This window comes from Aquarana catesbeiana, linkage group LG07, assembly GCF_042186555.1.
Source record: "Aquarana catesbeiana isolate 2022-GZ linkage group LG07, ASM4218655v1, whole genome shotgun sequence".
NCBI lineage: Eukaryota > Metazoa > Chordata > Amphibia > Anura > Ranidae > Aquarana > Aquarana catesbeiana.
The window spans coordinates 23,323,283-23,345,452 of record NC_133330.1 but is presented as its reverse complement, the minus strand read 5'-3'; the positions used below and the strand labels follow the sequence as shown (position 1 = coordinate 23,345,452).

Here is a 22,170-nt window from a genome sequence, read left to right as displayed (position 1 = left end):
TATGTTATTTTTTGGTGAGATACTCCCAAAAGGAAATCACATTTACAGAGATGCAGACCCTGCCACTTTCCTCATTAGGACCCTTAAAATACAGCAGCTAATTGATAATTACAAAATACTCACATTCACTTTCCACATGGACACAGACAAACAAACAGCTATTTCTTCAGAAAAAAACAAAGGAATCTGCAGCAGTAGGAATCTGCAACAAAGTTTGTTAAAATCCCTGCAATGTACAGAAATCACCCAGAGGGGAAGGTTTTTTTCTCAAAAAAAGTGGAGTTATTTTTTTTACCACTTGCCGACCAGCCGCCGTCATTATACTGCAGCAGGTCGGCACGATCCCATGAACCGTCGTAGCGCTACGTCGGTTCCTTTAAGCGGGATAGCAGGCACGTGCTCCCGCTGCACTGCGGGGGGGTGCCGATGTTCGAGACCGGCGGTTGCAATGACCGCCGGCCACGAGCGATCGCAGGCACGAGAGGCAGAACAGGGACGTGTGTGTAAACACACAAATCCCTGTTCTGTGAGGAGAGGAGAGACAGATTGTGTGTTCCTACAAGCTAGAAACCACGATCCGTCATCTCCTCTAGTCAGTCCCATCAGTTAGAACACACGCTAGGGGACACAGTTAACCCCTTGATCGCCCCCTAGTGTTAACCCCTTCACTGTCAATGACATTTACACAGTAATCAGCGCATTTTTATAGCACTGATCGCTGTATAAATGCCAATGGTCCCAAAAACGTGTCAAAAGTGTCCGATATGTCCGCCATAATGTCACAGTCCTGATAAAAATCGCAGATCGGCAACATTACTAGTAAAAAAAATAGTAATAATAAAAATGTCATATCTATTTTGTAGCCGCTATAACTTTTGCGCAAACCAAATATACCCTTTTTGCGATTTTTATTACTAAAAATATGTAGACGAATACATATCGGCCTAAACTGAGGAAAAAAATAGCTTTTTTTAAAAAAAAATTGGGGATATTTATTACAGTAAAAAGTACAAAATATTGTGTTGTTTTCAAACGGTCTCTTTTTTTTGTTTATAGCGCAAAAAATAAAAACCGCAGAGATGATCAAACAGCACCAAAAGAAAGCTCTATTTGAAAGAAAAAAAGGACGTCAATTTTGTTTGGGTACAACATCGCATGACCAGTTAAAGCGACGCAGTGCCGTATCACAAAAAATGGCCTGGTCATTAAGCAGCCAAATTTTCTGGGGCTGAAGTGGTTAAAGCGTGTGTACTGCCTATACTTCTTTTAGTTTCAGTTTGGTATAGGGAAAGAGCATTCATGGACGGGTGCCCAGGGAGGACATCCAGAATCATCTAGCTCTTTCTTCCCCAGACTGCCTGTCCTTGTCCCACCCTTCTCCTTCATTGATTTTCAAGAATTTTAATCATGGAGACTCAGCATCACATGTGGAGCATATTTATAAAGGAGTGAATTTGATATTCAGCAAACATTCTCTGGAGGTGAATCGTCCAGGTGTTTTTTTATGACGTTTGTCTACTAGAGAAGGTTTGGTGTGTGTCACATTCACCTCCTTTACCACTTGACCTCCGGAAGATTTACCCCCTTCATGACCAGGCTAGGGTTGCCCCCTGTCCAGGATTCACCCGGACAGTCCAGGATTCACCCAGACAGTCAGGGTTTTGAAACTTGTGTCCAGGTTTCAGGTGGACTGAAACCCGGACACATTATTCTGACTGGGCTGTGGCTCCCCAAGTAACCACGATAGTCACACACAAAACGGTTGCCATCCGGGAGCCGCGGGCGGCCGTCTGGGGGCAGGTCCGACTTTACTGGGGGGGGGGGGGCAGGGCGATGATGTCAGCAACAGAAATTTGGCTACACCTACTGTTCGCTGCGGCACGCTATGCGCACCGCATTACTACTCTCCTTGGCGGCACCCAAAGGTGTCCCAGGCCGCTAAAGTGTTCGGGTTTGGCTTGAAGAAAAGGTGGAATCTAGACCAGGCCATTTTTTATTTTTTTTTGCTGCTATTTGGCACTGCATTACTTTACCTGACAATTGCATCACTGTACATAAATGAAATTTATGTAATTTGCTTCACATAAATAGAGCTTTCTTTTGGTGGTATTTGATCACCTCTGCGTTTAATTTTTTGTGCAATGAAAAAAAAAAAAAGACAATAAAAAAAATAAATAAGACACAACAAAACAATATTTTTACTTTCTTAAAAAAAAATCCAATAAAATAATAATAATAATAAAAAAAAATAAAATAAAAAAATCGAATTTCTTTCTATATTTAGGCCAATATGTATTCTGCTACATATTTTTGTTAAGTAAAAAATCCTAATAAGCGTATATTGATTAGTTTGCGCAAAAGTTATAGTGTCTAAAAACTGTGGGATATTATTATTATTTATTAATTATTATTAAAAAGGCACTTATATAGCGCCAGTCAATTTACGCAGCGCTTTACATATACATTGTACATTCACATCAGTCCCTACCCTCAAGGAGCTTACAACCTATGGTACCGAACTCACAATCATATACTCACATTTAGACAGAAGCCAATTAACCAACCATATATACTGGAATATATTATTTATTATATATAATATATATATATATATATATATATATATATTATATATATATACCTACATACACTGGTGATGGCAGCGATCAGTGACCTATATTGGGACTGCGATATTGCGGCAGACAGTTGGTCACTGACTGTCACTTTTTGGGGACCAGTAACACTAATACAGTGATCAGTGCACTGTCTGAAGAAGGTTGAGGAGCTAAACCGGATGGTGGACTTGGTCCCGACCAGAAACGAGAGTCCTACACGTACACCTGGACCCTCCGAAACATGTTCCTTTATTCTGAGAAGGGGAAGGCTCTCATTGAAGTGACTCCTAATGATTGAAAGTACCCACACACCTCATGCTGGACTAACTCAGCTAGATCTCTCTCTCTCTCTCTCTCTCTTTCTCTCTCTCTGTCTCTCTCTCTCTCTCTCCCATCTCTCTCTCTCTCTCTCTCTCCTCTCCTCTCCCTCTCTCTGTCTCTCTCTCTCTCTTCTCTCTCTCTCTCTCTTTCTCTCTCTCTTTCTCTCTCTCTTTCTCTCTCTCTTTCTCTCTCTCTCTCTCTTTCTCTCTCTCTCCATTGATGGTTTCACGCCCTTCTTGATACGAATCTGTTGCAAGTGTAACTAGCTGTCAATGCATTTTCTTCCTTTTTTGTGTACTTCTTACCTCACAAGTATATGCAGGTTTGCAATCTGCCTTTTTCCATTTATAAAATAAAAAAATGTGAAAAAAAAAAAAAAAACAAAAAAAAATGCACTGTCGCTGGTAAGGCGTTAACATCATGAGCGATCAAAGGGTTAAATGTGTGCCTAACCTAACCAGTGTTTTTGTGTACTATGTGTGCTGCTTTCACTAAGGGATTGCTTTGCAGGGAAACAAAATCCAGCACATCCCCGCTGACTGGAAAGAGCTCTGATTTGTTTACACAGGCAGAGCTCCGCCTTTGTCTGTCTCCTCGCCGATCAGCGGGTGCCGACGGCCACCCATTGGCCGGCACCCGCTGATCGGCCTCTGCTGTGACTGTGATTATCCGAAATAACAGATAAACAGATGGAACAGAACAAATTCATAATAATAATAATAAAAATTTTTATTATTATTATTATTAATTCATTACATTCCATTCGCTTAGATGCGGCATTCGTTATTTCTGGTAATTCGTAACTTTAGATAAATTCATATTCTTTACGTTCACTAACAGCCAAATTTGAAAGGAAATTCCAATACTTATCATTTAATAGTTAGTAATATAGTTAAGTTATTATTAGTTATTATTTCAGATATTTTGAAATTTTCGGGTTTTCGAATTTTGGAATTTATGAATTTGCCAATTTCCAAATTTATTATTATTATTCAGGATTTATATAGTGGCAACAGTGTGCGCAGCGCTTTATTTACAAAATATATGAACTTTCAAATATATTCGAATTTACGAATATTTGTTAAAATTTGTTAAATACGGTCTTGTTAATTTGGATAATTCCGAATTGACGAATTTGTCGAAATTTGTTAAAAACACTAATTCGGAACGAAACTAATTGCACAGGTCTAGTACTCAATTCCTTCTGTTGCATGGAACAGAAAACCAGAAACAATTCACCAACTTGCCACAAGGTGGCATTGCAGCTCCTTTAATGATCAACGACTGATCGACTAAAATTGTGCGGCATTTTCATTTTGCTGTCAACCAAATAAGGTTCTTGCATTTTATGAGCGTTCAAGATTTTTTCACAGATACTGCCGTTGCGGAAGTATTTATAATAAAGGTGCGGGTTCTAGGGCTTCATTACCTAACGAGTCACGGAGCGAGACATGATGGGAGGTCAGGCTTGTTCTCCCATTGCAAGCGAGAGAATAAATACCCAACTTATGTTCTGCGATTTCATCAGAGTCATTACAGTAGAATAAAAAGCATTGCTTTTTTCCTCATTCTGAATAGGGTAGGGAGGGTTATAACTAGGCTTGCACAAATACTAGTATTGGTGCCGATACCGAGTACTGGCATCGGTATTGGTACTCGTGCAAATTCACCGATACCTGGAACCAATAGTTTCAGCCTCGGCTCTTTGAGCTGTCAGTGGGGTCTCCCCTGTTGACAGCTGAAATGTTAAAGCGGAGCGCCGCCGAAATTTTTTTTTTTAAAAGTCAGCAGCTACAAATACTGCAGCTGCTGACTTTTAAAACATGGACACTTACCTGTCCAGGGCGCCCGCGATGTCGGCACCCGAGGCCGAACCGTCTCTCCGTCCTCAGGTGCTGCCGCCTCCATCTTCGGTAAGGGAATCAGGAAGTGAAGCCGTGCGGCTTCACTTCCCGGTTCCCTACTGCGCATGCGCGAGTCGCGCAGCGCAATACGGATGGTCCCTGCTGCCTCTGTTTCCCAGCAGGCAGCGGGGAGGGCGCAGGAAGTGGCGTAAATAACCGCAGATTCTGCGGCTATCTATGCCGGAAGTGGGTACAGATACCTGTAATATACAGGTATCTGTACCCCCCTCCCCCCTGAAAGGTGCCAACTGTGTCACCGGAGGGGGGGAGGAATCTGATGAGTGGAAGTTCCACTTTTGGGTGGAACGCCACTTTAAAGAAGTTCATTAATTGGAGCTGTCAAAAAAAAAAAAAGCAGCCAGCAATGTTTATTAACACGCTAAAATAAAAAGAAACATTGTTTCTTTTTGTATCTTTCTGTTTCTTCATCTGCAGATCAAAAGGGATGAATAAATGTTCCTCTGTTTAACCCCTTATTAACCCTTAATTTACTCTAATCAGCCTTAATTAACTCCCTATTCTCCTCCATTTAATTATTTTTTTTTTTTTTTTGCACAACCTTTTTTTGTTTGCTTTGTACTTGTAATCGTTGTAAAAAAAATGGTATCGGTACATCCCTAGTTATAACCCCTGTCAATTTTTTTTTTTTGCCATCTGTGTTCCATTGGGGAGACTTTCCTTCCTGTCCCATAAGCCAAACAGGAAGTGAGAGGAAATCCCTCCAAAGTTGTCACCCGAGCGAGTGGAAGATCTGCCCTCTATTCCTGTTCTGGTAACAACTCAAAATATGGGATTTCCTTTCACTTTCACTCTCAGAGATAACAGTCATCCGGACAAATAGAGGGGGCGAGTCTCCCTAATGGGGATATAAACAGCAATAAACACCAGACAGGGGGTCTAATCCCTCTACACTCTACCCTTAGTTGTACTTTAAGTCACTGTTAAAGTGTTAGTTACCCAAGAAAAAAAAATAATACACATGCTGGTCCCTTAAAGCAGATTACACAGCACAGTGCTTGTGATGTGTAATCTGCCCCTCTCTAAACTGTAAAAAAAAAACCTCCCTTAACCTGCCACTTCCTGTATCCCCCTCTCTATACTGACCACGATAACCAGGCTACTCAGCCCTGAACACCGTGGTCAGAGTGCGTCCCTCCGTCATACACTGCCCTGCTCTCAGCTCTCCTCTCTCCCCCTTCCACGTGTGCATGCCGCCGGCGGGCCGCTTCTGCTGTGATTAATCAGCAGAAGCCAATCTGCGGGTGCCGGGCACTGGATGTCCTCCGGCACCCGCTAATTATCGGTAAGGCCAGGGCTTTTTTCAGCGGGAATGTGGGGGAACGCAGTTCCGGCACCTCTTGGACTGCCTGTATGTAATGGCAAGGGGTGCTGGGGTGTGCTGCAGGGTATTAATGCTCACTGCTGGGGATCTATTTTAGCAAGGGAAGTCTATTGTTGCGTGTGGGGGGTGGGGGGTCTTATGTTGCTGGGGGGTCAGTTGTTGGTGAAAGAGATCTACTGTTGGGGGAGGGGTCTATTGTTAATGGCAGGCAGACAGACTATTAATGCTGGCTGTGCGGAGATCTGTTGATGCTGCCGGGAGTCTATTGTTGCTGGCGGGGAAATTTTGTTGTGGTTGGTCCGTTGTTGTTAGGGGGATCTATGGTTGCTGGCTGCAGGGGATCTATTTTACTGCTTTTCTTGATATCATTACCAAATTCCATACAAACTACTCAGCACCTAAAAATGATACTTGGTTCTATATTGTCTAGTGACTCGGAAAGGGGGAGTTCCTGCACCTATTGTCTGAGAAAAAAAGCCCTGGGTGAGGCACACAGAACGGGGTTCTGCCTATGTAAACAAGGCAGAGCTTTGTTCTGACAGGGGGGGGTTCTGTGTTCCTGTAAAGCAGGGAATAAATTCCATCTCTTCCCCTAGTAAAAGCACCTCACACCGTACACAAAAACACTGGCTAGGCACACAGTTAACCCTTTGACCGCCCTAGCCCTTCCCAGCCAGTTTCATTAGTACAGTGACAGTGCATATTTTTAGCTCTGATCACTCTATTAGTGTCACTGGTTCCGCCAAAAAGTGTCAAAAGTGTCAGTTAGTGTCCAATTTGTCCGCCGCAATATCGCAATCCCACTATAAGTGGCTGATCGCCGCCATTACTATTATAAAAAAAATACATAAATCGATCCCATAATTTGTAGGCGTTATAATGTTTGCATAAACCAATCAATATACGCTTATTGGGATTTTTTTTTTTTTTTTTAACCAAAAACATGTAGCAGAATACATATTGGCCTAAATTTATGAAGAAATTAGATTTTTTTTTAGATTTTTTTATTTTTTAAATAAATATTTTATTTTTTAAATAAATATTTTTTTATTGGATATGTTTTATAGCAGAAAGTAAAAAATATTTTTTTTTTTTTTTTTAAATTGACGGTCTTTTTTGGTTTATATCGCCGAAAATAAAAAAACGCAGAGGTGATCAAATACCACCAAAAGAAAGCTCTATTTGTGGGGGAAAATTATATAAATTTAATTTGGGTACAGCGTCGTACGACCGCGCAATTGCCAGTTAAAGGAGCGCGAAAATGGCCTGGTCATGGGGGGGGTAAATCTTCCTGAAGTGAAGTAGTTAAAAAAAAACAGAAACACACAGATCCTGCACATGATATCTTCCTATAAGAGAGGGGATACAGGATTTTTCAGTAGGGATGTTACAACCATAGCGGCGGGAGGGGAGGAGGTGGATCACACACAGGCTCCCGAGCCGACAGGGAGGGGGAGGGAGGAGAAGCTGCGGGATGACGTAACCCGACCACGGTAATCATGGATCAGCAGCCATGATTACTGTGGTCAGCACACTAAAGGGGGACACAGGAACAGGCAGGATCAACCAGGTTTTTTTTTTTTAGAATATAGAGGGGGACAGATGACACAACACAAGCACTATGCTGTGTAGTCTGCTTTAAAGGATCAGGATCATTTTTTGTTTTTTTCTTCAAACTGACACCCACTCATCAAGGTGTTTTAATATTTGCGTAACTCCTCCCAAGAGCCCATCCACTGCTTGCATCGGGGCTGAGGGCACCTGAGAAGGGTACTGAGACAGGGTACATATGAATGCCGCCGGTCCGCTGCTATTTACATACGAATGTCGGTATTTACATGTAAACACAGGGTCTGCAGGTGAGTCATCTGTACACAACAATAGGGCAGAGCTGGGCAGCATTTGTAACAGAACTTCACACTGAGATATCAGGACACAGCACGGGACTAAAACCTTAATGGATGAGGGAATTTAAACTGGGATAGTTGGCAAGGATGAGGCAGCTGCTTTAGGCCCCACAACAATGACAGTGTCTAGGGCAGCTGCCCCCATTTGCCCTGCCTTAAAGACGGCCCTGACAAGAATGCACTGTGATTCCTGTGCTTATTACTTGCGGTGTCCAGCATCGCATCAGTGTGAACCCAGGCTCAAGCTGATAGAGGAACAAAGAAGTAGACAGAAATGACACTTCGTGCTCTGGACTGAGACAAGTACACACTATAGCGGGATATGCTTTGTTCAGATTTCAGGTCTGAGGTTTACAATCACTTAGGACAGACAGAGCTTCTATTATAACGAGGGTCACCCTGTGTGGGGACCCCTTAACGGCTGCTGGCCCCAAGGCCCAGCCATGACCGCCCATCCCCCCGAGACGACGGAGAGAACAGTCTATGTAATTTAGTTCTCTGGAAGTGATTCGATCGGACGCGCCGTGCGCTTTGCATCCGGGCCACAGACAATGCAGAGAGGCGCAGTCCTTCCCGGGTGTCAATGCGGAGGCTAATTAAAATCTGCAGTCAATTAGCTGTGAGCGTGGAGCTCATGGATAGACTGAGTGTCCTTGTGCCAGGGCAGAGCGTGTCCCTGCAAGCCTGGTTACCTCTCATTTCACGCACGCTGCACCAGATATGTCATTCTGACAAAGTCTGAGCTTTTCGGACCTCGCTGCTGTTCCGCCCCAAGCGCCTCGCACGCGTTTCCCTGAGCCCGGCAGAAGCTGCAGATTCTACCCTCGAATTCTAACTCCCAGCATACTCTGCACAAAGCAGAACGGCGTCAGCAGATTATTTGCAGACCGCAATTGTTTAATACCACGACATTCTAATCAAAAGCACAGAAAAAGGGTCAATACAATCCTCCAAATTTTACATGACACCTCCCCAATGCTTTTATATTCCCTGCGTTCATTCTCTAATAAATTGCAATGTCATAGCTCCCAACTGTCCCTGATTCCGAGGGACTGTCCCTGATTTGGAGCAATGTCCCTCTGTCCCTCATTCCCCCTCATTTGTCCCTCATTTTGGTCTGATCTATATAGTTGTATATAAAATGCACTATTTATCGTTCAAAAAGTGTTTCCCAGCGCTAAACCTTTTATCTGATTTCTAAATTGCTGCATTTGTAAATGTCAAAAGCCAATATAAAGGAATAATAGCGGTAAAAAAGGGCACTTAACTACTCATTAAAATAATTCTCCTTTAAGAGCCCTTGCACACTGGGGCGGCGTCGGCGGTAAAACGCCGCTATTATTAGCGGCGTTTTACCGTCGGTATGCGGCCGCTAGCGGGGCGGTTTTACCCCCCGCTAGCGGCCGAGAAAGGGTTAAATACCACCGCAAAGCGCCTCTGCAGAGGCGCATTGCCGGCGGTATAGCCGCGCCGTCCCATTGATTTCAATGGGCAGGAGCGGTAAAGGAGCAGTATACACACCGCTCCTTCACCGCTCCGAAGATGCTGCTGGCAGGACTTTTTTTACCGTCCTGCCAGCGCATCGCTCCAGTGTGCAAGCCCTCGGGGCTTTCACACTGGGATGACAGCAGCGGCACTTTCGGGGCGGTTTGCAGGCGCTATTATTAGCGCAATAGCGCCTGCAAACCGCCCCAGTGTGCAAGGGCTCTAAGGGGGCGTGACAGGGGGTGTGTTCTATATCTACATACTTTTGCCAATAGGTGTCTCTCGCTCTCATCTCAAAAAGTTGGGAGGTATGTAATGTAAATACTTTAAGTTTTTGTATGTGGTCACATGACAAGCTCCGGCCAATCTGTGCATCTGTGGAGGGGCAACAACACTTCTGAGTTCCAAGAACCGCGATATCATCCGTAGCACTAAAGCGTTGTCAGCCGGGAGAGGAGTTCAGGCCCACCGGCCACAAGGAAAAGAAGATAGACCCGCAGTTTACAGTCATGTGACTGCATGGAAAAACTTTAAAGAAAAGTAATTACATTGCGATTTATTAAAAAGTATATGCAGGGAGGATCAGAGCAATGGGGAGGGAAGTACTTACAAACGCACATTTTAGCTTTACTGCTACAGTGTGGGCAGAATCAAATATATATATGTTATTCTGCTTTCCCGGGTAGGGGGCGCACTGCCTGCCCTCCAATTGGCCAAGAATTGTGCTGACACGCCCCCTTATATACCTGTATATATGTATTATTTTACTGAAAGGGTAGTTGATGCTTGGAACAGACTTCCAGTAGAGGTAATGAGCCAGTCGACAGCAAGTGGCTTTAGAAATGCTTGGGACAAACAGATCTACACTCAGCCTAAAAAAGGCAAACCGGTTGCTGAAGACAAGCAGACTAAGGACATGGATTACTGGAACCATGTCCTGTGGTCTGATGAGACCAAGATAAATGTATTTGGTTCAGATGGTGACAAGCGTGTGTGGCGGCAACCAGGTGAGGAGTACAAAGACAAGTGTGTCTTGTCTACAGTCAGGCATGGTGGTGGGAGTGTCATGGTCTGGGGCTGCATGAGTGGTGCCGACACTGTGGAGCTACAGTTCATTGAGGGAACCATGAATGCCAACATGTACTGTGACATACTGAAGCATACTGAGCATGATCCCCTCCCTTCAGAGACTGGACCACAGGGCAGTATTTCAACATGATAACGACCCCAAACAAACCTCCAAGATGACCACTGCCTTGCTAAAGAAGCTGAGGGTAAAGGTGATGGACTGGCCAGGCATGTCTCCAGACCTAAACCCTATTGAACATCTGTGGGACATCCTCAAATGGAAGGTGGAGGAGTGCATGGTCTCTAACATCCACCAGCTCCATGATGTCATCATGGAGGAGTGGAAGAGGACTCCAGTGACAACCTGTAAAGCTCTGGTGAACTCCATGCCCAAGAGGGTTAAGGCAGTGCTGAAAAATAATGGTGGCCACACAAAATATTGACACTTTTTGGACATTTTCACTTAGGGGTGTACTCACTGTTGTCAGCGGTATAGACATTAATGGCTGTGTGTTGAGTTATACACTCACTACTTTACATTGTAGCAAAGTGTCATTTTTCAGTGTTGTCACATGAAAAGATATAATAAAAGATTTACAAAAAAGTGTGAGGGATGTACTCACTTTTGTGAGATATTGTGTGTGTATGTATGTATATATATATATATATATATATATATATATATATATATAATATGTGTAGCTCCCTGGTCCTAAACTGGGGCTTAAATGTAAATTCGGTTTTTGGCTGGGCAGTAGACAGCTCAGGCTGATTGTACAGTTTATCTGGTCTTTCCCCAATCTCAATGGGGTTGTGCATTTCTCACTGTCGCCAGTAGGTGTCACTGGTACCACAGGCCAGTATGAGAAGTACAACTAGATTGAGCTATGAATATTTATTCTTCTTCCAGCCAGCCCAGTAGGAGGTTCTTAACCGCTGGTGCATTCTGGCAGAGGATATTTATTTGGGCTGGGCCATGTGCACACTCTCTCTTGCCTCAGGCCCTCCTGGCCTGAGGACATGCTGCTGAAGTGAGCTCTGCACGTAGGCTCAGAAGCCTGTCTGGGGCCTACCAATCCTGAGGTGGTCCTTAGGCTGTCTTGCCCGGCATGGAAGAAGCCAAGCCAAGCTGAGAAGATCCAGCGGAGGACGCTTGCTGGAGAGAGCCAGGATGAAGGCTGGTCTCTCAGGAGGTCCTGGTGAATCGTTTGGAGGACGCATCTACATCTAAAATGTGCTTAGTGTTGCCGGGTCAGCTTAAAGGTTCTGACACTAAAGCTGGATCTTGATCTACATATAAAATGTGTTTGCAGTATCGCTGGGTTAGCTTAAAGGTTCTGGTACTGTCAAGCTGTTATTTTTCTGTATCCAAGGAGTAAGTGATCTGCCACTGGTATCTGAGACCCCTAACCCTCTCTCCTACTACCTCCTTTCAAGTTCTGCATTAAAGCTTTGAAAATATCAAAAGTGACTGGCACACAATTTCTGTTCCAAACTCCCCATTATAGCCATGGACTCAGCCCTGGGGTAAATGCTGGCTCATCCCCTGCCTCTGGAGGTCACACCCTGCCTTCAGTAGAAGGTGCTATTGACATGAAATGTTCACCACATGTCGGTAACAACCCATGCAATCCAAACATACAAAGACACCAAAACAAATAAGTTCAGAAATTAGGTTATGTGTAATAAAATAAAATGACCCAGGGAAAAAGTATTGAACACGTGAAGAAAGGAAGGTCAAAAAGGCATGGAAAGCCAAGACACCAGCTGAAATTTATCAGTAATTAGAAACCCTGCCCCTTGTCAGTGCAAATTAATATCAGCTGGTTCAGTCTCAACTCATGGTCTATAAAAAGGTGTCTCATTACCAAGGTGTCATACAAGAAGCATCTCATTATGGGTAAAAGCAAAGAGCTCCCTCAAGACCTTTGCAACCTTATTGTTGCAAAACATACTGATGGCATTGGTTACAGAAGGATTTCTAAACTTCTGACTGTTCCAGTGAGCACTGTTGGGGCCATAATCCGGAAGTGGAAAGAACATAATTTCACCATAAACCACCCACGACCAGGTGCTCCCCGCAATATTTCTGACAGAGGAGTGAAAAGAATTATCAGATAAGTTGTTCAAGAGCCAAGGACCACTTGTGGAGAGCTTCAGAAAGACCTTGATTTAGCAGGTTCAATTGTTTCAAAGAAAACAATAAGTAATGCACTCACCCGCCCATGGCCTGTATGCACGCTCACAACGCAAGACTCCACTGCTGAAGAAAAAGCATGTTGGAGCTCGTTTAAAGTTTGCTGCACAACATTTAGACAAGCCTGGGAAATACTGGGAGAATATAGTGTAGCGCTGGTAGATTTTTATCTACCGCTGATAGGTAAATCTAGTGGGTCACTTATTATAGGAAGTTATATTTGCCTCTGTTCCAGCTTGGCTGACATTGCGTGTGGTTCCACACTGTGCCAGTAGGTGTCGTTGTCGCCATGGGCCAGTGTTGGAAAAGCGACGTGTTGAAGCATATGAGTACTCTTCTGTCCCGGAGATAACTCGGTGGAGGTGGTCCTCCGAGTTGCATTCTGGGAGAGGGTATTTATGGGACAGACGCCATGTTCTGGGGTTCGTTTTCAGCCACCTGCTGGCCCTCCTGGCCGACAGGTATGTGTTAAGAGTACCACCTCCTGGTCCTCCGTTCCGGAGGCCCACGTCGCTGCGGCGTGTGGGTGGGCCCAGAAGCCTGTCTGGGGCCTACCACAGCAGCAGAGGAATGGTCCTGAGCTGTCTATCCTGAGTGAAGAAGCTGGACAACCGAGGAGATCCCAGGGGAGGACCCGTCATAGAAGGATCATGCAGAGTGCTGGTCTGGAGAGGGGCCTGGTGACTCGGTTGGAGGACGTATCCTGAAGTAGTCTTACTGCATAATACTGCCGGGTTGGCTTAAAGGTTCAAGTACTGTGTCTGACATTCATCGCAAACCAATACATCCTGTGGCAGAGGATCGTATGGGTTTTATTTCAAACAAGTCTGTGGCAGAGACTTTAGTTCGTGCTACATACTGGCTGCTAGACAAGTGAGAGAGGTCTATCCAGGCGGGCAAAGATTGAATCCCACAAGGGGAGCACATTCAACTACAGGTGTTCAATTACTAAGAATGTTCTGAAGAATACTAAAGAAAGGTATTTGAGCTTCCCTGCAGCGTTCCTTCTGCCTCTTTCCTGCTACTTCCTTTATTTGTTCATTAAAGTATTGGAAAACCTACTCAAGTGTTTGGTGCTTATATCGTCCAGAGGTAAACTGAACGGAACCCTAGACCCGGTGTCGGTGAAACAGAGGTATCGAGAGTGAAGGTAACAAGCCCGCTTTAAACCAGCAGCTCCACCGAGAGTTAGTGCTACAATAGTCTGGTCAGATGAGGCCAAAATTGAACTCTTTGGATGCCATAATACTCACCATGTTTGGAGGTCACATGGCACATCACCTCAAAAACCAACACCCATACCAACGGTGAAGTTTGGAGGCGGGAACATCATGGTGTGGGGCTGTTTCTCAGCATACAGTACTGGCAAACTTCATATCATTGAAGGAAGGATGGAAAAATATACCAAGACATTCTAGATAAAAATCTGCTGCCATCTACCAGGAGGATGAAGATGAAACAAGGGTGGACATTTCAGCAAGACAATGACCCCAAACATAAAGCCAAGGAAACTCTCAATTGGTTTCAAAGAAAGAGAAAATTAAGCTGCTAGAATGGTGCAGCCAATCAAATGACTTGAATCCAATAGAAAATCTATGGAAAGAACTAAAGATCAGAGTTCATAGAAGAGGCCCACGGAACCTTCAAGATTTTAAAGGCTGTTTGTGTGGAAGAATGGGCCAAAATCACACCTGAGCAACGCATGCGACTAGTTTCTCCATACAGGAGCCCGCGTCTTGAAGCTGTCATTACCAACAAAGGATTTTGTACCAAGTATTAAATACATTTCAGTTACCGTGTTCAATACCTTTTCCCTGTGTCATTCCATTTTATTACAGAACTTCATTTCTGAACTTATTGGTTTTGGGGTCTTTGTATGTATGGATTGAATGGGTTGTTACTGATGTGGTGAACATTTCATGTCAGTAGCGCCTTTAGATATAGATTTATCTAGAAATATGGTGACGTGTTCAACACTTATTTTACCTGATATATATATATATATATATATATATATATATATATATATATATATATATATATATATATATATATAATCACTCTCCTAGGTAGGTAGGTACTAAAGGAGAGTATAGTTTTGGTCTTTCTGCTTACCAGGAAGATGGTCAGGTTAAACTTATAGTGCTCTCTGCCCACCAGGGAGCAGGATCTATTGGTTAGGTCTGCTCATTGTACTCGGGTGCAGCTCAGCTTGTTCTGACTGTCCCTCGCTGGTCCAATAGGGAGGCATATTGGACAGTGGGAGGGGACTTGACAAGTGAGTGCACAGGCTTTGTTACAGCCCTTGGGGAACAGAGTCCAGGAGGGAGAGGCTGAACATGCTACACCCCAAATACAGGCGTGACATGCAATATGTTCAAATGGTGAACTTATCAACGAAGCGAAGATCTCACCTCTCGGCTGGGCTGTCCGGCTCAATGAATCTGATTAGCGGGGGTGATGACAGCGTCTCAGTTGCAAATATTCCTCCCTGCAGCTGAATCCCAAATCCATTTAAGGGGTCACCCCGAAGGATTATCTCTGTGGTTTCCGTGTGTATGATCTGACCGCCAGGACCCACCGTACTAGAAGAAAGGGACACTGAGGGGGGGAAAAAAAAAAGGGGGGGGGGACAGGCGTTACAAGGAGGCAACGTTAGTTTGTGTATTAAAATATTGAGCAGCAATTGGTCCTTTAGCCATAGAGAAACTACAACTTATTTTTTAATATAATTAGATAAAAAAAATTATCCTCATCCCATGTACTGATCAACATAAATCTATAGTTCGACAATAAAGGTGAATGAAAAAATAAAAAAATAAATAATTGACAGACTTGATGGACTACTCTTTTTCTGCCGTCATGTTTCTATGTTTCTATAAAATAAAATAATTGCACGCATTTTACAATCATAAAAGCAATGGTAAAAGCACACCACCCATATTACACCAAGATCAGATCAGATGACACAAGAAACATCAACCTCATCCAACAGATACTCCCTTCTGTCCTAATCAGAATGGCAATACCCACTGAATAAAACACCGCACACACACATAAGGATGTATCTATAAAAAATGTACAAAGCTATTCTTCCTGCATAGATGCATCTGCATTTGTTCTGTGAGAAGAAGGCAAAATCAAATGTTATAAAGCTATTTTCTCTTCAGGTGGAATATTCTTCAAACAGAATACAGTAAATAAGGAAATAACGCATTCTGACCACTAGATGGAGCTGATCATCATAATTAAATCAATTGGATAAAGGGCCAGGCCCCAAAATGGGTTGTCATGACTACAGCCTGCTGACAGTCTTACATTGGCTCTTATTGTGTTACACTCTGCATCTTTAAGCTCTGTTCCCTCTGTCTATCTGAACTCTCTCCCCCACCGTAGTTCTGTATATTCCCCTCCTCTTCCTGTCTCTGATTTATTTTCTCACTATACCGCCATGCTGTAACATCTTTCCATGTGGCTTACAACACCAACATTTTTCTACCTATATGAATATCCATCATTAAACAGAACATTCAAAAAGATTCATCATCTGCCTCTCCATACAGTGAGTTTATTCATTGAGTTAAGCTGTCTGATTTGATGCAAGGGATAAATAGAACACCAGGTCGTGTAAGCCCTATATGAAGCTGGAGATACAGTTTATTGCATTGTAGTTGAGTGAGAAGAGCTCTACATCTGCATTCCATCCCAAGTCTTGTCCCGGTGAGTCGGTCCAACATCGCTCCGTGTTGATGACGTCACATCCGGCGCGCCACCCGACTACACCAACCGGTGGCTTGGAGTCCTCTATCTGGTCCATTGTGGGCCTCTCCACATCACTTAACCTTCCATTGGGTGGATGCCCATGCGACATCTGGTACCTACACACCTTTTTGGCCGCCCCCGGCACCGGCCCTGACATGCCTGACGGGGTTTGGGTGAGATTGAGGCTCAATTAATGCACGATGTTTAACATTGATTGTCTGTCAGCCATATTTTAACCCTTTCCATTCTTGGAATCCTTTGACTTTGATTTCACAATAAAATCTTCTAAATCACAAACCGTGGCATAGACATTTTTATGACTTCTCCGAGGTATGCCTCTAGTGGTTTGTAGCCATCCCCCCCCCAGTGATGGATTAAGAGAAATCTTTTGTTGTTTGTTCCGATGATCATAATAAAATACTAAAAGCCCAACTACGGGCAACCCCCCCCCCCAAAAAAAACAAAAAAAAACAAACACGGTTTCCCATGCAGTGTGGGCACATCAACTGCTAGCTATTGTCTAGGGGATTGGAGAAAGCTTATACTAACCAGATCCTCCATTCCACCTGCATACAGCACTCCCCCTTGATCCAGCAGTGGACTGCTCCTAAAGTCCTCACATCCAGAGCAAGTCTATGGGTGTGATGACTTCAGGAACAGTCCATCACACAAGACTGCTAGACCACGGGGGGGGGGTCTGGTCTTGTGCGGGGAAAATTGGAGGACTAAGTACATCTCCGTTCTCAAATACCCTAGAAAAAATGAGCAGTTGACCCGTGCAGTGCGAGCACAGCCCCACTGCATGGGAAATGTTTTTAGGATTTAAGGTGATTATAAAAGGAAACATTTGTTTAACAAACATCTCTATACTTACCTGCTCTGTGCAATGGAATTTCATAGAGCGGCTCCGCCCCTCCTCTTCTGGGGTCCCCTACTGGTGCTCCTGGCTCCTCCTCTCTGTCCAGTGCCCTCATGGGAAGCCACTTCCCATGGAGGCACTTGTGTGTGCTCGCTCTTGAGCCCCGCTGCTGCGTCCATTAACACAGACAGCGTGACTCGGCCCCGCCCCCTTGTCACTGGCCTAAATTGATAGCTGCAGGAGCCAGTGGCTTCGGTTGCCCCAGCAAAGCCAGTGAGACACGGAAGTGAGGGGAGAGAAGAGCTGCAGACATGTACAGCGCTGGATCGAATGAGGGCTCAGGTAAGTAAAAGGAGGGGGGGGGGGGTGAGGGGCCAAAACATTTTTTTACCTTGATGCAAGAAATTTTAAAGCTTTAGGCAACCAGTTTAAGTTACTATGATCATCAGCTCCATCTAGTGGCCATAATGCTGTATTTTCCTTAACCACTATTATTTTTTAGGAATGAAGAACATTTGACCTTTTGAAGAAATAGGGGAACGTTCGATTTTGTCCCTATTCTCACAGGACGGAAGTACATGCAGTTTCACAGGACAAACAGCTCTGCAAATTTTAAATAGATACACTGCATAGACAGTGCAAGGACAGGATTAAAAATCAGTTTACAGGAACTCTTGTGGTCCTTTCTCCGCTGCCGTCTTCTAGTCATCGTCGTCCTCGGACTCATCTGGTGCGCAGTACGGGGGAGGGTGTTGGAATTTTGGCTGCTACTGAAGCCAGGAGTGCCTGCTGACGAGGAGGAGGAGAAATTGGTGGCGACCAACGCTGTGGAGGATAGAAGAGTATGAAAACAGATGTCAATTAAAGGGCCAGTTCATACAGAACAAGCTGAATATATTAACAGGCCCGGGCACATTTGTAAACAATGAAAAAAAAAAAGAAAAAAAAGAAAAACTTTCCCGTACATTTCTTCTAGATCTCCTTCAAGTATTTTTTTAGCTCACAAAATGTAAAAACTGCATTGCTGCATACTGGAGCTCATGGACAGAGAGAAGTGCTGAGTGGGCATTACCTGGATAGTGATCCTCAATAGTAGACCAAAGGGGAGGCATAGGTGTGGCGGCAAAGAGGGTGGACTGTAATGCCCATGTCACGTCACATTCGGCTACCCATCACATTTTGCTACCCGCTGGAGTGCGCATGCGCGACGCCGCTATATGCGTTCCAACACTGTTGTAAGACCACTTTACCTCGCTCGGCATAAATATAATCTAACTCTATGTCCACTTGGATGGTGGGGCTTGAACCTGGACTCAGGGGTGTGGCCACAAAATAGTACGCAAGTGCAGATCGCCACAGTGTTGGGACAGATATGGCGTCCCAACACATGCGCAGTCCAGCGGGTAGCCAAATGTGATGGGTCGCCATATGTGACGCTACACCCACACACCGCATACATGCGTCCACGGCCGGCAGAGGTTTCTATGCCGAGAGCAAGATCGCTGCACTTGATCACTGCGACAAAGACTGCGCACACACACACATACGTACATTGCTATGAAAAAGTATTTGCCCCCTTTCTGATTTTTTTTTGCATATTTGTCACCTTTAAATGATTCAGATCATCAAACTAATTTAAATTTTACATAAAGATAACCTGAGTAAATACAAAATGAAGTTTCCAAATGACGATTTCATGTATTAAAGGGAAAAAAGCTGTCCAAACCTTCCTGGCTCAATGTGAAAAAGTATCCCCCCCCCCCCCATGCTAAATCATGAATGACCTGCGATTAACCACATTTTTTTGTAAAGCCGAGTTAAATTTCACTTGCTACACCCAGGGCTGATTACTGCCAGACCTGTTGAATCAAGAAATCGTTTAAAGAGGAATTGCAGTCTGCTCACATAATTTGTAATAAAAACATCTTTGCCTTTCTGAAGCTTCCCTCCAACCACTTTGCATATTATTTTATATATACTGCGATTCTGTACTTGCCAAATATGCCGCAGAAATCTCCCTCCACTGTGGCTGCAGTCAGAATAGTGTCTTTTTTTAGCTCTGATCGCTGTATAAATGTCACTGGTCTCAAAAAAAGTGTCAACAAAGTGTGTCCGCTGCAAAGTTGCAGTCCCACAAAAAAAAAAAATCGCTGATCACCGTCATTACTAGTAAAAAAATAATAAAAATGCTATAAATCTATCCCCTATTTTGTAGACGCTATAACTTTTATGCAAAAAAACAATCAATATACCCTTTTTGCTTTTTTTTTTTTTTTTTTTACCAAAAATATGTAGAAAATGCATATTGGCCTAATCTGATGAAGAAGTTTTTTTGTTTTGTTTTGTTTTTGTATATTATAGCAAAAAAGTAAAAAATATTGTTTGTTATTTTTTTTTAAATTGTCGCCCTTTTTTTGTTTATAGCACAAAAAGAATAAAAACCGCAGAGGTGATAAAATACCACCAAAAGAAAGCTCTATTTGTGGGGGATAAAAAAAAAAAAGACAAACTTAATTTGGGTACAACGTTGCACGACCGCGCAATTGTCAGTTAAAGCGACAAAGTGCCGTATCGCAAAAAAAATGGCCTGGTCATTAAGGGGGGTAAATCCTTCCGGGGCTGAAGTGGTTAATAAACAAAATCATCAAAATCACCATTTAAAAACTGCATTTTGTATTTACTCGGGTTATCTTTCTGTGATATTAAAATGTGTTGGATAATCTGACTCATTTAAGTGTGACAAATATGCAAAAAAAAAAAAAAAAAAAATCAGGAAAGGGGGGCAAAAACTTTTTCACAGCACTGTATATACAAGGGGTGTGATCATGTGTTAATGACGCAGGAGGAACATTTATTGTACATTCCTTTTAAGCACAAAGCCTTTAATTAGCCCGCAGTGCCTGGCAGGGTAAACGCCGCTTCTTGTGCCCCGGCCAGCTGTAAAGGGCTCGTTATTGTGCCGGCTTCGGTTAGATAATACAGTAACTTCTAATTAGTAACTGGCATCTGCCTGGCATTGTGCACTGCGCTGCAGACAGCCATTTATCATCATAGTAGAAGCGTTCGGCCTGGCGGCGTCTTCTCATTCCTGCGTTTCGGCAGATGTAGTGTTAAACTCCGCCACCGCCAGAGGGGGAGGGGGGGGCACTAGGCGATGCCTATTCCAGGGACAAACGTCTGCTTCATTATTAATGGGGCATTACTCTGAAAGATCCCTGACTGTGATCAGGAGAATATATATATATAAAAATAAATATATATCTCTATATATATACACATATCTATCTATCTATCTATCTATCTATATATCTCAGAGAGAGAGAGAGAGAGAGAGAGAGAGAGAGAGAGAGAGAGAGAGAGAGAGAGAGAGAGAGATCTCTCTACATATATATATATATATCTATCTATATAGATATATATACACATCTCTCTCTCTCTCTCTCTCTCTCTCTCTCTCTCTCTCTCTCTCTCTCTCTCTCTCTCTATATATATATATATATATATATATATATATATATATATATATATATATATATATATATATATATATATATATATATATATATATATATATATATATACACACACACACACATATATTATATATATAAAGAGACACTAAGGGGCATATTTTTAAAGCAGTGACATTCACCAACTTTTCACTGGGGCAAATCCCCCTACTCCCAGTACAAATCCCCCCTCCCCCGAAATCTCCCCTCTCAGCAAAAATATTTGCCCCCCCCCATCCCCCAACACAAACGCCCCCCTCTATAATATCACCTCTTCTAGCACAAACTCCCTAAATCACCTCCTCCCCTAGCACAAATCCTCTCCCCCCGAACACAAATCCCTCTAAATCACCTCTCCCAGCACTCCTCCCCCCCAAAAAAAATTTCACCTCAAAAAATCCATACTTAACCTTGCCACTCCCCAAATTCAACTCCCAACACAAATCCACTCTCCCCCTAACTCCTTGCAGCACCCCACCCTACATATTAGTGCCCAGGGCAGCCGCCCCTCCTGCCCCCCCCCTTGTTCCGGCCCTGTATGCGTCTATTATACAGACATAGACATGGCACACAAAGCCCGGGGGAGATTTTACCCTCCGTTCCTCCTTATTGTTCCCTTGGAAAACACTCTCACTTCAAGTGTGCTGTAAAGCAGTGTTCCTCAACCCTGTCCACGGGGACCACAAACAGGTCATGTTTTTCAGATCTCTTCACAGAGTCACATTAAATATTTAGGAAGATTTGTTGAGAGAATTCCAGGATTTTTTTTCTCCATGTGGAGTGGGGCTGTGCCCGCAATGCATATGTTAACTGCTCGTTTTCATCTAGGGGTGAGGAGAACGGAGATCTATCCCCTAATTCGCCGATCCTCTGAGTGCAAGACCGCTCCCTGCGGCTCCAGCCCCCCCCCCCCCTGTGGTCTTGTGCGGTGGACTGTTCACGCCCTTAGACCAGCTCTGGACATAAGGACGGCAGGAACAGTTCACCGCTGGACGCGGGGGAGCACTGTTTTCCGGAGGATCGAAGGATCTGGTGAGTACAGATTTTCTGTGCGCCCCCAGATAAAGCCAGCAGTCAATTGTGCCCCCCACTGCATGGAAAAAAAATCCAGTAGTTCTGCTTTAAATATGACCTCAGGCCTTCCCTTCGGTCTTGCACAGTTATTCACACCTGAGCAGAGCGACTTTCATACATTTTGAGA

At 43.8% G+C, this 22,170-nt stretch overlaps 1 protein-coding gene across 1 annotated transcript in view; it reads right to left on the bottom strand.

Moving 5' to 3' along the window:
- GRIP2 (glutamate receptor interacting protein 2) overlaps positions 1–22,170 on the bottom strand; it is a 121,720-nt gene that overhangs the window by 58,124 nt on the left and 41,426 nt on the right. Inside the window, 2 exon segments of the mRNA XM_073591882.1 lie at positions 15,254–15,440; positions 18,127–18,285. Of these exon segments, the coding sequence (XP_073447983.1) occupies positions 15,254–15,440; positions 18,127–18,285 (346 nt within the window).